The sequence below is a fragment of the Narcine bancroftii genome, chromosome 7 (assembly GCF_036971445.1).
Source record: "Narcine bancroftii isolate sNarBan1 chromosome 7, sNarBan1.hap1, whole genome shotgun sequence".
Classification (NCBI taxonomy): domain Eukaryota; kingdom Metazoa; phylum Chordata; class Chondrichthyes; order Torpediniformes; family Narcinidae; genus Narcine; species Narcine bancroftii.
Window position 1 is genome coordinate 167,028,388 of NC_091475.1, and position 14,701 is coordinate 167,043,088.

The window sequence follows — 14,701 nt, forward strand, 5'->3', positions numbered from 1 at the left end:
GTACTAGATGGCCATGTGGCCGTGTGGGCTGGGGATCCTCTTGTATGGGATTAGGTCCTGCCATCAAGTCTAGGGTGGTGAGGGAGTACCCAGGGTCCTGATTTCCAGGGTGGGTGGTATAGTCCTCTGGGGTGACTCGATGGACGACTGTTCTAGTGACTACTGCTGCGCTCCTTGTTGATCAATAGACATCTGTGTTTCCTCCGCGTTGTTCACACATCCGGCCGGCGTGGATCCCTGGTGGCCACTGAGTCTTCTCTTCCATCTGGGAATATGATGAAGGCGTACTGAGGGTTCGTGTGCCTCAACTCCACTTGATCCACAAGCTGGTCCGCTTTGTGGGGTCTGCAGTGCTTCCGGAGGAGAATAGGTCCCGGTATCACCATCCATTTAGGCAGGACTGTGCCTGTCGTGGCTTTCCTCGTGAAAGAAAAGATACGGTCATGTGGGGTCATGTTAGTGGCAGTACACAACAAAGAATGTATAGAGTGTTGGGCTTCTGGCAACACTTCTTGCCATCTAGTAATGGGCAGATCTTTTGCTTTTAAGGTCAAGAGGACCGCTTCTCAGATAGTTCATTTTCCCTTTCGACTTGTCCATTCCCCCTGGGATTGTAACTTGTAGTGCGGCTGGTAGCAATCCCTCTCTCGTGCAGGTACTGCTATATTTCTGCGCTCATGAATGCAGCACCCCTGTCCGTGTGTATGTAGTTCGGATACCCAAATATGCTGAAGATGGGTTGGGGGCATTTTATAACAGTGGCTGCTGATACATCAGGATATGGGATTGTGAAGGGGAAACGGGAATATTCATCTATTACGTTTAGGAAATAGACATTTCTATTATTGGACGAGAGCGGGGCTTTAAAATAAAGGCTGAGGCGCTCAAAAGGTTTGGTAGCTTTTATCAGGGTGGCTTTGTCTGGCCGGTAAAATTGCAGTTTGCATTCCGCACAGATGGGGCAGCTCTTGTTCACTGACCTCACTTCCTCTACCAAAAATGGGAAGTTTTGGGTTTTAATGAAGTGAAACAGTCTAGCGACCCCCAGGGTGGCCCATTGTGCAAGCTCTGCAACTGGGACGTGTGGTTAAGGATGGCACAAGTACCTCTGGGCAGCACATCCGGGGGCTTGTTGAGTCTCCCGGGGTGGTATAGAATGTCATAATTAATTCTCCCCCTGTTCTGGTTATCAAACATAAAAGTCACAGACTGTTGGTCCGTGACAAGGGTGAAGTGTTTGCACGCCAGATAATGTCGCCAGTGTCTTACTGCTTCCACAATGGCTCGGGCCTCCTTTTCTACTGTTGAGTGTCTTACCTCTGATCCCTGCAAGGAAAAGGCAACCGGTCTTCCGTCCTGGTTTAGGGTGGCTGCCAGATCCACATCGGATGCATCCGTTTCTACTTGAAATGGGATTGACTCATCTATGGACTGCATGGTAGCTTTAGTGATATGGTCCCTAATGTCCCTGAATGCTCTGGTGGCTGCTGGGCACAGTGGGAAAACGGAGGCTTTTATAAGTGGGCAGGCCCTGTCGCCATAGTTGGGGACCCATGGGGCTTAGTAAGTGAACAGTCCCAAACACCTTTTTAGTGTTTTCAGCGTGTGTGGCACTGGGAGGTCTAGGAGAGGGCGCATACGGGCTGGGTCTGGGCTGATTTTCTCGTTCTGCACTATGTAGCCCAGGATTGGCAACTTCCTGGCGCTAAAGACGCATTTGTCTCTGTTGTATGTTAGGTTCCTTGGCTGCCTAGAAGAAGCATTTTAAATTCGTGTCATGATCCTCCTGAGTGTGGCCACGGATTGTCACATTGTCTAAATAGCTACTGGTAGACCTTCTGTGGGGCTTGTGTCTGCTGGAGGAGTAACCTGGGTGTTTGGAGCTGTTGGCTGAGTCTCTGGCTTTGGGACGTTTGCTTAGGGGGATCCCAGCAGTAGCGTCAGGTCTCCGTGGTACTGGGGAAACTGCTGCTGGGGGAGTGACGGTAGCGGTATCTGCTTTCCCTGGCTCTGGAGTGGTCAGGAATTCTGCACATGTGTGGCGATTGGGAACACGACATGTGGAGATCCTTCCACCTGCGCTTGTAGTGGACCCTTTCTGATCGGACTGGGTTTAGGGTCGGCGGCACCTGTACTGGCGAACCCATGGGCAGGCAGGGGTCTTGGCCGTTTCTTACCTGCCCTATCGTACTTCTGTGGTCTTCCCCACATTCCGCCACGATTCCAGTACAGCGGTCCCTCGCCGTCTCTGTCCTTGGATGCACGTGCGTGCTGGTCATCCCCGGATTCCATTCCTCAGGAAGAGTCTCCAGGTGGTTGGGAATGTGCGTTGGAGCAGAAGCAGCTTCCATCCTAGTAGCTATGATATTAGTTTATTAAATTGTACTGACAATAACCACACCAGCAGTGCGAGTATAAGACTGTTTTAATAAACTAATATGTACACTAAGAGGTCTTGTCTCTCTGCAAGATGAACCTGGAATCTGGAATGCTAGTCTGTAGCTCTGGACTGCTTTATATATAAGGTCACAGGGATGACCCCTGGTGACCTAGTGGTGTAATTACATATCACCACATTCATGTAATGATTGACCCCCCCCTAAATTTTACCCCAAAAATTGCCCACAAAATTCAACTTTTATTCAGAATGCCTATAACCCTAACCCTAATCCTAACCCTAACCCTAACCCTAACATACAAGTACTTTTTTTAATTATTGAAACTAATATAAATTAGCAGTTTGAAAAGTACATACATAACTAAATAATATTACATATACGTATTTCTTCATATTTTTGTAACAAAATGTGCATGTAAGAGTAAAAATGTGTATAATGTTTTTTATGTCTTGCAGCTCTCAAACATTTAAAGTTTATCGTATGTGGCTCTTATGTCAAGCAAGTTTAGTCACTCTTACACTAAACAGTGGGATACACAATGAGACTGAAATATGAATAGTAAAATCAGAGGCTGGACGATGCATTAATGGGACAATAGGGTTACTTTAATTCAGCTTGGTTTAACCAATCCATTAACATTTGTCCTCAATGCAAGTAAAGAATGATTGTGACATTTGCCTGCTCTCCTTACATCATGTTGTCCTTTTTTCTTCAACAATCTGTCCTCTCTAATCTTGTATGTTAACATAATTTATATCTCAACTAATGAAGGAAGTGAGTTTTACTTTCTCAAACAGTGTGTAAAGAAGTTGCTCTTGCATTTCCATTCTATCATTTATTGTAGATTCAATGCAGGGAACAATCTATTTATCTCATATTCACAACTGTGGCTGCCATTTTATTTCAATCAAATGATCAAACGTAATTTTGTGATATTACTGGAGTGCTCAATTCTTGTCACAATAAGTTAAACTTCATTTTAATAAATAATAAAAGAATCAGACCTCATCTTTCATTGAAAGGAGAGTTCAGTATAGTCTAAGTGGCTGAACTTTAAATAAATACAGTAGGTGGAAGTCTCTTTGACTAAATACAGAGTAGGGAATTTGTAGACAGGACAGCAGTCATCACTAAATTGATTGGCACAGCTGATTTAACTGGATAATTTGGCTCTTGTAATTGCCAATCAGCTAACAGTGGGGTGGCATGGTTGGTGTAGTGGTTAGCACAATGTCTTTACAGTACCAGCAATTGGGACCTGGGTTTGAATCCCGCTCTGTCTGTAATGAGTTTGTACATGTCTCCCCATATCTGTGTGGGTTTTCCCCAGGGGGGTGTCTGTTACTGTGTTGTATGTCTAAAAAAGTTTTTAAATTTTTAACATTTAAAAATCAGGTTAAAAGTAGTTCAAAACAATGAATGTTTAGAAGTAATCCCTGTGATTATTGTACAAAATCCATGTATCTGATGTACTCACTGCAATAATGAATATCTCTCTACTTTATATTTTTTATCTCTTTTGCTTTCTTTGAATATTGTGATGATTTAATATAATATGTACATGAAAAACTCTCATTACTTATTATTTTATAGGCTTCATGTCTTACTGCCAATGCAGTTGGTGGTGCAGTGGGTCCAAGACTGGGAGCTGCCTTAGGGGAACAAGGAACAGCACCAAAGTCCCAGTTACCACTCAATATGTAAGTGATGGTTTCGAATTAAAGTACTATCATCTGAATATTGTGACTATTGCAGGAATAGGGAGAAAAGCAAGAAATGGGCAGCATGGTTAGTGTAGTGGTTAGTGCAACGCAGGGACAGCACCAGCAATCCAGATTCAAATATGGCGCTGTCTGTCTGGAGTTTGTACGTTCTCCCTGTGTCTGCAAGGGTTTCCTCCTGGTGCTCCAGTTTCCTCCCACCATTCAAAACGTATGGGGGTTGTAGGTCAATTGGGTGTAATTGGGCAGCATGGGCTTGAAAGGCCAGTTACGCTATGTCTAATTGGTTTCAGATCACATATCATCCATGCATCACCCTTCTGCCCCAAGAAACCGCTTAGCGGGAACACATTATATAGTTACTTCAGGTGACAAAGACTTTGAAATGAGGACACGATAAATTCATCCACCATGCTTCTTGTTTGTCCATTCCTCTTGTACCAAACAATTGTTAGCTAAATTGGAATAGCTCAGGTGAAAGGATTTGTAAATACTTTTAGTGGATGTATGATTATGGTTCTAAACTTAAACATTTTATTTGATGCTCCCTTTATCTCTCTTCAATGCATTTCAGAATGTAAAGAGATATAGAAGCAGGACAATTTGGTAGAATAGGAAACAAAGGCAGATATGGGTTGATTGAACTGGATGACTTGTTTGTTTGCCCCCCCCCAGCCCCCACCCACCTAGAATCACAGCTCGTGGTTTCCCTCATGATTTTTGGTGACAGGTCTGACCACCAGCCCTATATTATACAGTACATCTTGTTCTTCTCCCTGGAGTGAAACAACAAAGTCTGAAGATGCTGTGATTGTAGTAAATACACAAAAGTGCTGGAGAAACTCAGCAGGTTCCTGCAGCGTCCATAGGAGGCAAAGATATATAACCAAGGTTTTGGGCTGAATTTTCCAGCACTTTTGTGTATTTGTTCCTTTCCCTGCTCCCTTAGTCCCAAAAGTTCTTTTCCTTCTGATATTTATTCGGTTCCTTTCATTTCTTCAGAGTCTTTACAGCAAACAAAATTAACAAACTTTGCATATTATATACATGAGAATGATGGAATTTTGAATCCTGTCATTGAACCTGTTTCTTTTTTATTGTTTACAATTAAATAAAGATTTTAAACATATGCAGTCCTCCAGTCACTTAGCACTTTTGCCAAACATAATTCTTGACCCCTCTATCTATTGAATCAATCCCATCATGATTTTAAATACTCTTGTTATATTAAATATTCAATATTCTGAACACATTGCAACTTCCTTGATTTTAAGGAAAACAGCAATAACTTTTCCAGACTATTTGCATAACAAAAGTTTTTGCTAAATTCCTGTTTGATCCTCTTAAAAGCTACCTTTTCCCTAAAGTGTAGTACTCAGAATTAGACGCAAACACCTAATATGGCATCTTTTATGAAGGTTAAACACGGATGTGATAGAGAAGAACCATCTTACTAACTCTAAACCTCCCAGAGTGCAACAGTGTAGTTTCCACTGAGGCAACACAATGAGGAGACCCCATTTCCAAAGGAACTTTGACAGACAGTGGACAAAACTAGGGGAGGGGATTTGTCTTCAGTCAAAACTGTGATTTTTTTTAAACGTTTTAAGGCATAGTTGAGAATCATACAGCACAGAAACAGGCCTATTGGCACACCAAATCCACATCATCCATCAGGCACCCTTTTTTTTTAACTCTAATTGCACCCGAACCAATTTTATTCTCTCCACTCATCTACATACTAAGGAAAATTTACAGTGATGAATTAACCTGCCAACCTGAATGTACAAGCTCTACACTCTTGAGGGTATGACCGAACATGAGCTGTTGGAACAGTGGGACAGCAGGTCTACCAGCTCTGCCACTCTGTGGGGTATTGTTAAAATTTAAGTAAACAATTTAAATTAATTAAAAAGTTGAAATGACTAATAGAAACATTATTTTAAATTGTTTCTTTGAAATGAAAGAACCTCACCCTTGCTTCTTAAATCTTTGCCTCAGAATCCCCATTAAAATCATTGGTGACTTTGATCTTGGCTGAGGTTTGACTTGGGCAGGGGTTCCAGGACTGGGAACACTTTTGGTCTTGCAAATCTGTCTGCACATCCCCAGACTTGCGCCTTTGACAACAGATGCTGCAGTTTCAATGGCAAAATGCCAGCAATACCATTTGAAATTGCCAGCTTTAGAAAGTGTGGTCTCGCTCCATGTGTATCCAACACCCTTGCAACAACAAGATTATAATGTAGAAGGAAGGGTATGTTTACTAGTCACTAAAGTGACTTGGAGCAGCCTAAATTCTCTCAGTCTTTTGGGGAAAGTGAGAATCTGGCATGTAAGTGCAACTAATCAGAGTTTCTAGATGCATACCGGTAGTATTTAGATCTACTTCACAAATACATATTTGAAGTCGTCCGCTGTCTCTAATTTGTCATGTTACTTGGACACCTTGACATTGGGTAGACTGAAGCAAATCCCAATTAAATGCAGACCCTTCTATCTATCCCGAGCATTCTCATTAGTGATTCTCACCAGAGCTGCACAATGCGATCAGTAAACAAGAGATAGCCCAGCCAACGCACTACAAATCTTAGTTGGCGACTTTACCAGGTCTCTGTCAAGAAAACCCTGCCTACCTACCACCAGCATGTAACTTGATCACTGCTCCACCAAGATAAGGAAGGCCTACCATTCTTTGGCAAGTCTTATCAGTTAGCTGTGCCTTCATACAGACAGAGCCTAAAAAGAGATGTTCTGGAGGTCAGGACAGCTAGAAGGCGGTCACAGGAGACTAAAGAACGGTTACAGGACTTCCATGAATCAGCGGATTGAGCGGTGTTTAAGGACTCTGCTGAGAATCTGAACGAGTACACTGAGGCTGTCACAAACTTTATCAAAACAGCTGTGGATGTATGTGTGTCCCCCCACCAAATCATTCAGGGTTTTCCCCAACCAGAAGCCCAGGATGAACAATGAAATCCCGATCCTGCTGAGAGCCAGATGAGTCATTTAAGTCCAGAGATCCAGATCAGTACAGCAGGAGCAAGAATGACCTGCAGAAAGTGAAGTGGAGATTCTGGATGAAAATGGAAACAATGAGGGACACCCAACAGCTGCGGCAGGGCCTAAATGCTATAACCTGTTAGAAAACCAAATCGAGTGTAGTAGGAGATGGCAAAGCTTCTCTCCCAGAGGAACTCAATGCCTTCTACACCCAATTTTAACAGCGAAGAACCACCCCTTCACACCCCCACGTTCTCTGATGATCCCATCCTGACTGTATTTGAGGATGACGCGCGTGCTGTCTTCAGGAGAGTGAATCCGAGGAAAGAATCTGACCCGGATAGAATACCTGACCACATATTAAAAATCTGTACTAACCAATATCAAGATATTCATGGATATCTTCAATATCTCTAGCAGGCTGTGGTACCCACCTGTTTCAAACAGGCGTCAATCATACCAAGAAGAGTGTAGCAACCTTAATAACTATCGACCAGTATCACTTGTATCAACAGTGATGAAGTATTTTGAAAGGTTGGTGATGAAGCATTTCAGCTCCTGTCTGAGCAGTAACATTGATACAATCCAATTCGGCTATCGAGATAACAGGTCTGTGGCGGTTGCCAGCTCACTGGTTCTACACAAAGCCCTGGAACATCTGGACAGTAAAAATGCCTTCATCAGGATGCTTTTTATTGACTACAGTTCAGCATTTAATGCCATCATTTCCTCAAAACTAATGGGCAAACTCCAAGACCTGGGAGTTAACACTCCACTGTTTAATTGGATCATGGGTTTTCTCACCTCCAGACCACAATCAGTGAAGATTGGGAAGGACCTCTCCTCCCCAATCTCCATCAGTACCAGAGCACCACAGGGCTGTGTTCTAAGCCCCCCGCTCTACTCACTTTACACCTATGATTGTGTAGCTCAGTATAACAATAACACCAACTACAAATTTGCCAGCAATGCCACGGTAGTGGGTTGTATAAAGGAAGGAGATGAGTCAGCGTACAGGATGGAGAGTGAAAACTTGGCTGAATGCTGCAACAACAACCTTGCACTCAATGTCACCAAAACTAAGGAGCTGATTATTGACTTTGGGAAAGAAAAGCCAGAAATGTATAATCCAGTGATCATTGAGGGATCAGAGGTGGAGAGGGTGAGCAAGTTTAAGTTCTTTGGAGTCACTATCTCAGAGGATTTTTCCTGGACTCAACACACTAATGGCATCATGGACAAGCACGTCAGTGCCTCTACTTCCTCAGGAGTTTATGGTGGTTTGGTGTGACATCAGAAAACCTGGCAAATTTCTACAGAAGTGAGTTAGAAAGTGTGGTGACTGGCTGCATCACAGTCTGGTACGGAACACCAATAACTCTGAGCGTAAAGCCTTCAAAATGTTGAGGACACAGCCCAGGACATCATTGGCAAAACCCTCCCCGCTATTGAGCACATCTACAGTGAACGCTGCCATCGGAGAGCAGCGGCAATCATCAAAGTCCCTCACCACCAAGCGCACATTCTGTTCTCGCAGCTGCCAACAGGAAAGCGGTACAGGTGCCACAAGACTCACACTACCAGGTTCAGGAACAGCTGCTACCCCTCCACCATCAGTCTCCTCAACAACAAACTCAATCAGGGACTCATTTAAGGACTCTTACTTGTGCATTATTGATTTTCTTTTGTTCTCTCTGTATTGCACAGTTTGTTTAGATGTTTTAGACTGTGTACAGTTTATTTTTTGCACTATCATTTAGTGATAATTCTGCCACACCTGCAGGATAAAGGAATCTCATGTGATAATAAATCTGAAAATCTGAAGCAAATATCTGGTCAGCATGATCTGATCCCATCCCCTCTTTGACCATGGTCCAAAGCTGTATTGTACCATTTTACAAACTTAGTGTTGTACCGGACCCCAGAATAAAATCCACCATGTTTGTCCCATTTCCATGATTGACTTCTTTTATCTTTTCAATTCAATTGTCATAGCCATGCAGTAAAATGCATTCTCTTCAGATCACCATTACCATACTGACCATCAAGAATTAATCCCATTTAGAGTACTAAAATTGAATTGTATAATGCTTAATGAGGTTTGGATTTTGTTTTACGATGGTGGTTTATGTAACTAATATGATGATAGATGTGAAGTTAGTTGATATTTGGTGAAGGTTTATTTTTATAGAGAATGTTTTTTTAAATCTTTTTTTCTCATGCTACAATTCTTTTTTAAGAATTGATTATTGTTTAATGTTTTTTTTTGTAAGTGGGTTTTTTTTCTCTTACATATATTACTAATCTTATTAATCCTTCATTCTTTATTGTGGGGGTTAGAAGGAGGGGGGGTTGGATCAATTTGAGTCAGTTTATTAATGTTGTATAATAATTATTGGGGGGGTATAGTTTGTTTAGATTACTGATGTTGTATTGTAATTTCATTATTTCATTTTTAAATTTTTTTAAATGTAATCTTATATCTTATTCATGTTATAAAATCCTAAATAAAGTTAAAAGAAAAGAGAGAAAAAAAAGAATTAATCCCATTTGTTAGCTGGTCTATAGCCTCCTAATTCTTGGCCATTCAAGGCTAAGTCTAGGTACTTCCTAAATGCTATTTTATGCCTTAGTTCATCTGTTGTTGCAACATTCAACTCTCCATATGTGACTTCTGCAACCTTTTTTGCTGTCCTCCCAATTTCATCAAAAAGTATCAACTCGTTCGAAGCTCTGTTGCCTGTATCCTAATTTAGTTAACCCACTTCACTTTCACCACAGCTGCAGCCTTGAGTTTAAATTTGAACCTTGTTAAAGGTAAAGGTTCCATTATTGGAACATAATACGACATTAAGAATGTAACATACATGAAATTCTTTTTAACTTTTGTCTACTGTAAGGCAGACAGGGAGTCACCACATTGTTCAGCACCCTCACGGAAACCTACAGCACCTGCAGTCTCTCCTCCAAATACTGTCCAGTCCTGTGCCTGCTTAGCTTCCAGGATCAGACAATTCCAGGCATATTCAGGCTATTAGGTTCTTCCTAGTACACTATCTCTTTTTAGGTCTTTACTCTCTGCCAACCCCATAACTATGTCACTGGATCAATAATATAAATCTGCACTATTGAAGCACCACTTTTTATTGGATGAACTACAACTGTGAATGTTTATTTTATCCATTCTTTAGTATTTATTATCTGTATTTATTATACACATTCTGGTCATTTAATTTGTGCTATTGTTGGTGATTCTTGCATACCAGTGTGACTGCAGCAAGTAAGAGTTTGACTTAGAATATGAAAATTTATTGCCTCTCACACACATATACAATATATAGACATATATACACACACACACACACACTGTGTGTTGTATATCTGTGAGTATAAATATAAAACATTAACTCAAATTACAATTTTTTTTAAAAGGTTTGTTTCCTGAAAAAATTGGGGATTATGATAGACAACTTCAAGCTGAACACAGAGATAAGTTCAGATTTGCTGTATTAAGTAGGAAGTTGGAGAATGATTAAATTAACTTTTATTGAATTTAGCATGTTTAATCACATAATGATGCTGGCAACTGACCTAAAAATGTTTTGCCACTGATTTTCGCTTGTATTCAGTGTCTGATGCCTCTCATGTCAGTGTCCAACAATAGTCGGCCAGCATTGGTGGATTCCAGTTGCCCTGATATCACTTTTCCATGGTCACAGTGTCCTAGTGAAACCTTTCACCCTGTTCGTCACTGACTGCACCAAGTTCAGCAGGGAAGACGTCCAAGAGCGAATGCAGAAAATGAATTTTCACTGACATGTTTGCACTTCCATGGTTTTGTATGGTTAAAGTTGATTTAAAATGTGACAGAGAAACACAAAAATAGTACAGGATAGGAAATTTTTAAGGTGATTTTTGTGTTCAACGGCATAATATCCATAAAATATACCCAAAAGTGTTCAGGAAGCAATCTTATAACAATGGACAATCTTCGTTGTCCAGTGTTATAAGCACAATGGACAGAGGGACCAATATTCATGATGCAGCTATGCAGTTAAATATATTAAGGCGCAAGTTCCCAACATGCATTTACTGAATAATGTATAATCACTACCACTACTTTATTCTGCAAATGCAAGACCAGATAAGCTTCAGTATCTGTTCAATGACTTTCAAAGCACAATTGATACCGATAAACTGTTATGCTCTGGGCAGAGATTATACCATCTAATTATTTCTAATAACTCGTCACCTGGATGCTCTATAAATTCTGTTTAAAATTCTAAACAATTGTTTTATTCCAGACCATTTTATTGTACCCTGATTCAATTGCAAATTCTGTTGAGTTCTGCCAAACTATTTAGAGATGAACCAGTTTTGAGAAAGAACAGGGAGGAAATTGGCAGTGAAGGTGAAGAAATGCTTTCTGCATGAGAATAGGGATCAGCATGATGACAGTACCGGAAGACGGGGAGAGGAAGAAGCCTTATGTACACCTGAATAAGGACAGTTTCATATAATCCCACAGAGATGAGTATAATTTAGATAATTGGTTTTCAAACTGCGCCCTCCACCCCCCCCCCCCCCCCAACCTCACATTCCACCTTGAGCAATCCCAATGCCATCAGTGCTCTGTTATTGGTAAGGGATTGCTTAAGGAGGTATGTAAGTGGGAAGGGAAGTTTGAGAACCACTGCTCTAGACTCAATTTTTACTGAAATATTTTGCTTGAGAAAAATTGTCATTGGCCCATTTCCTTTGGAGTTATGAAACCATGCACATAACAAGTCAATTAGGAACGATTAAAACATTGGTTTTCAAACCTTTTTCTTTCCACTCACATACCACCTTACATCATCCCTTACTAATCACAGAGCACCTATGACATTGGGATTGCTTAAGGTGGAATGTGAGTTTAGTGAGGGCAGTTTGAAAACCACTGATTTAGACCCATGCAGGTTCTCTTTGCTTTTGTAATTGTTCTTTGTTGAAATTATACAATCTCATTCTCTAGTGTGAATGAATAATGAAAATGCTGTGCTTTCCATTTGGTATCCTTGGAAGTAGCTGCTTAATCCAATACTCATGGAAAGAACTGGGGCTTTGAACAGTTAACAGAAATTCTGGAATACTTGTATATAAATTTGAAACAGGAAATAACCTCAGGGTAGATTTTATTTTTCTGCTTCTAACAGATCAGTGTGGGATTATGTAAATGAAGAATGTGCTCGATTTTTTTAAAAATGAAATCTTATTTCACAATAGCTTACAATATCAGCATATAGCACATGTACCTTGTCTAATTATCAAAAAATTCTGTGAGCTTCAACCAATCAAACATAATTTTGTGTTCTTAGATTCAATGGGGAAAATCACACGAATGCATCTTGAACTCCACAGGATTTTCATAAGATACTCTGATTTCATGGTACATGCTAATATAAATCCCTGGCAATGAAAAGTCAGTTGTAGAAATAGTCAGGGAGCAGCTAAAATACAAAGGATGGTGCTTTTCTAATATTGATCTTGCTTATTAGAATACGTTCTTGCTGGAGATGAGTTATATTTCAAAATTACTTTGGTGTTACATCTCACTGAAATATACAATTTATTATTTAGCATGATGAGTTTGTGACAGAGGATTTAATAACCACCTAGAAATGTTCAGGAAATTAATGCATTAACAAGTTAATTAAATCTATTGCTGTCCTTGTCTTGAATGCAGGAATGAAACTTTTGACCCTATAGGGAAAACAATGAATGGATTTGAAGACATTTATCTCTATAAGACACCTCAAAACATGTCAGGCAATTCATTACCTTTCAAATTAAGTCACTGTTACTTTAAGGGCAAATGCTGCCGTCAATTTGCACATACCTGTATATTCAGAGCTCAGTATGTAAATTGACTGCAACTTTAGGATGAACCCTTGTGTCTGCATAAATCAATTTGCTCTTTCCTTAGACTGTGAAAATCTTAGTTGTCAGCCTATCAGTCACAAGGTAGCCATCTTGCTGCAAACATCCAGTTTTATTCCAAGCACACAATAGGATTAGGTCAGCAAACAATAAAATGGGTGTGATTATACTGTTTTTTTTAAAAAACTGCTTCACAAAGTTCAGCTTTTTTTCTTCCTGCATTTAGAGAGATCTTTCCAACATTTGTGGTGATTTTAACAGGACAGGAGAATACAATGATCCTCAACAACTGCCAGCAAACACCTCTTGGGATGAGCAGTATAGGGATTTTTTAAAAATATATATTTATTGAGTAGCAAAAGCAACTTTGTACACATTATACAGATCTTCATTATGCTCCTTTTTTCTTTAACAGATAAACCCCAACACACATATACACAAAGGTTCATATACACCCTCAGATAAATGCCTGGGCCCCGACTCCCTGAGCTTGGAACCATTGGTGACAGTATCATCGGCATATTACCGACAGTACAGGCATAACCGTCTCACAGTTAGTCATTTACTCCGAAAGCACTTGTAATTCAGAGAAATTACACATATAGGGTTGCCATTTAATTACAAATTTTCTGGTGGACCTTCTTAATGTGTATTTAATTTTCTCTAGTTTAATAAAAGCATAGGGATTTTAATGTCAACTTGCTGGACACAAACATTATAGAAGTTGGAACAAAGTTTACCACTTGCACACAAAGTTGACGTTAAAAGGTTAAATACATAATTTTTGTTGCTAATGCGAATAAATGACAGAATAATTCACTGCCTCTTGGAGAGCTTGAGGCTAATGACACCCTAACAGTGATTCTTTTAGTCACTGTCACTTGATGCACCCTTGTGGTCTGACTCATTTCTCGCTATACTGCAGGCGAACAGCTGTGTTCTCAATTCTGAATATATTTCACTGTATACGTTGTCAAAGAAGCTCAGGCAGCTTATATAAATGTCTGTTTAAAAGACATCTCAGCCAAGAGTATTGGCCTAGAAATTGCAATGCTACATGAAAGGTACACAAGTTGATTGTTGCTTGGCATTCTGACGACTACCTTGTGGACCTGCAGCAGCCAAATTTAATAATGCCCAAGGCCGATTATGGATGCTGAGATCAGGGCCAGGAAGGAGACGAGCTAGCCTGGCTCAGATCTGGCCCTCAGGTAGTTCAGACAATTGGGGAGTTGTGATGAGGACATTATAATTCTGCAACAGGACACAGATAAATTGAGTGAGTGGATGAAAGCCTGGAACAGTGAATTTAATGTGGGGAAGTGTAAAGTCGCATACTTCAGTAAGAGGAATCACAAGGCATTATCATCTACAAATGAGTGTTTAAGGTATCAGTGTCCTCAATATACCAGTGCATGAACCACAAAATGTTAACAGGTAGGTCCAACCAGTAGTTAAGAAGATAAATAATATGTTGGCCTTCGCATAGGTGTTGATTTAAGAATGTGGAGGTTTTGTTACAGTTGTACAGTGTATTGTATTAAATTATTATCTCTTGCATCAATTTCCAGCAAAATATTGTTTTGCACACTCTCCTGCTTGGGCAGAGCAGGGAGTGAAATAATGAAAACAAAGTGTAGGGTGAAGTCAAAGAATGCA

The 14,701-nt window shown here is 40.4% G+C and overlaps 1 protein-coding gene across 1 annotated transcript in view; it reads left to right on the top strand.

Annotated features, from left to right (window-relative positions):
* Positions 1-14,701, top strand: part of LOC138739337 (E3 ubiquitin-protein ligase SH3RF3-like) — a 380,804-nt gene that overhangs the window by 310,541 nt on the left and 55,562 nt on the right. Inside the window, exon 5 of the mRNA XM_069891161.1 lies at positions 3,993-4,099. Within this exon, the coding sequence (XP_069747262.1) occupies positions 3,993-4,099 (107 nt within the window). The remainder of the gene's footprint in view (positions 1-3,992; positions 4,100-14,701) is intronic.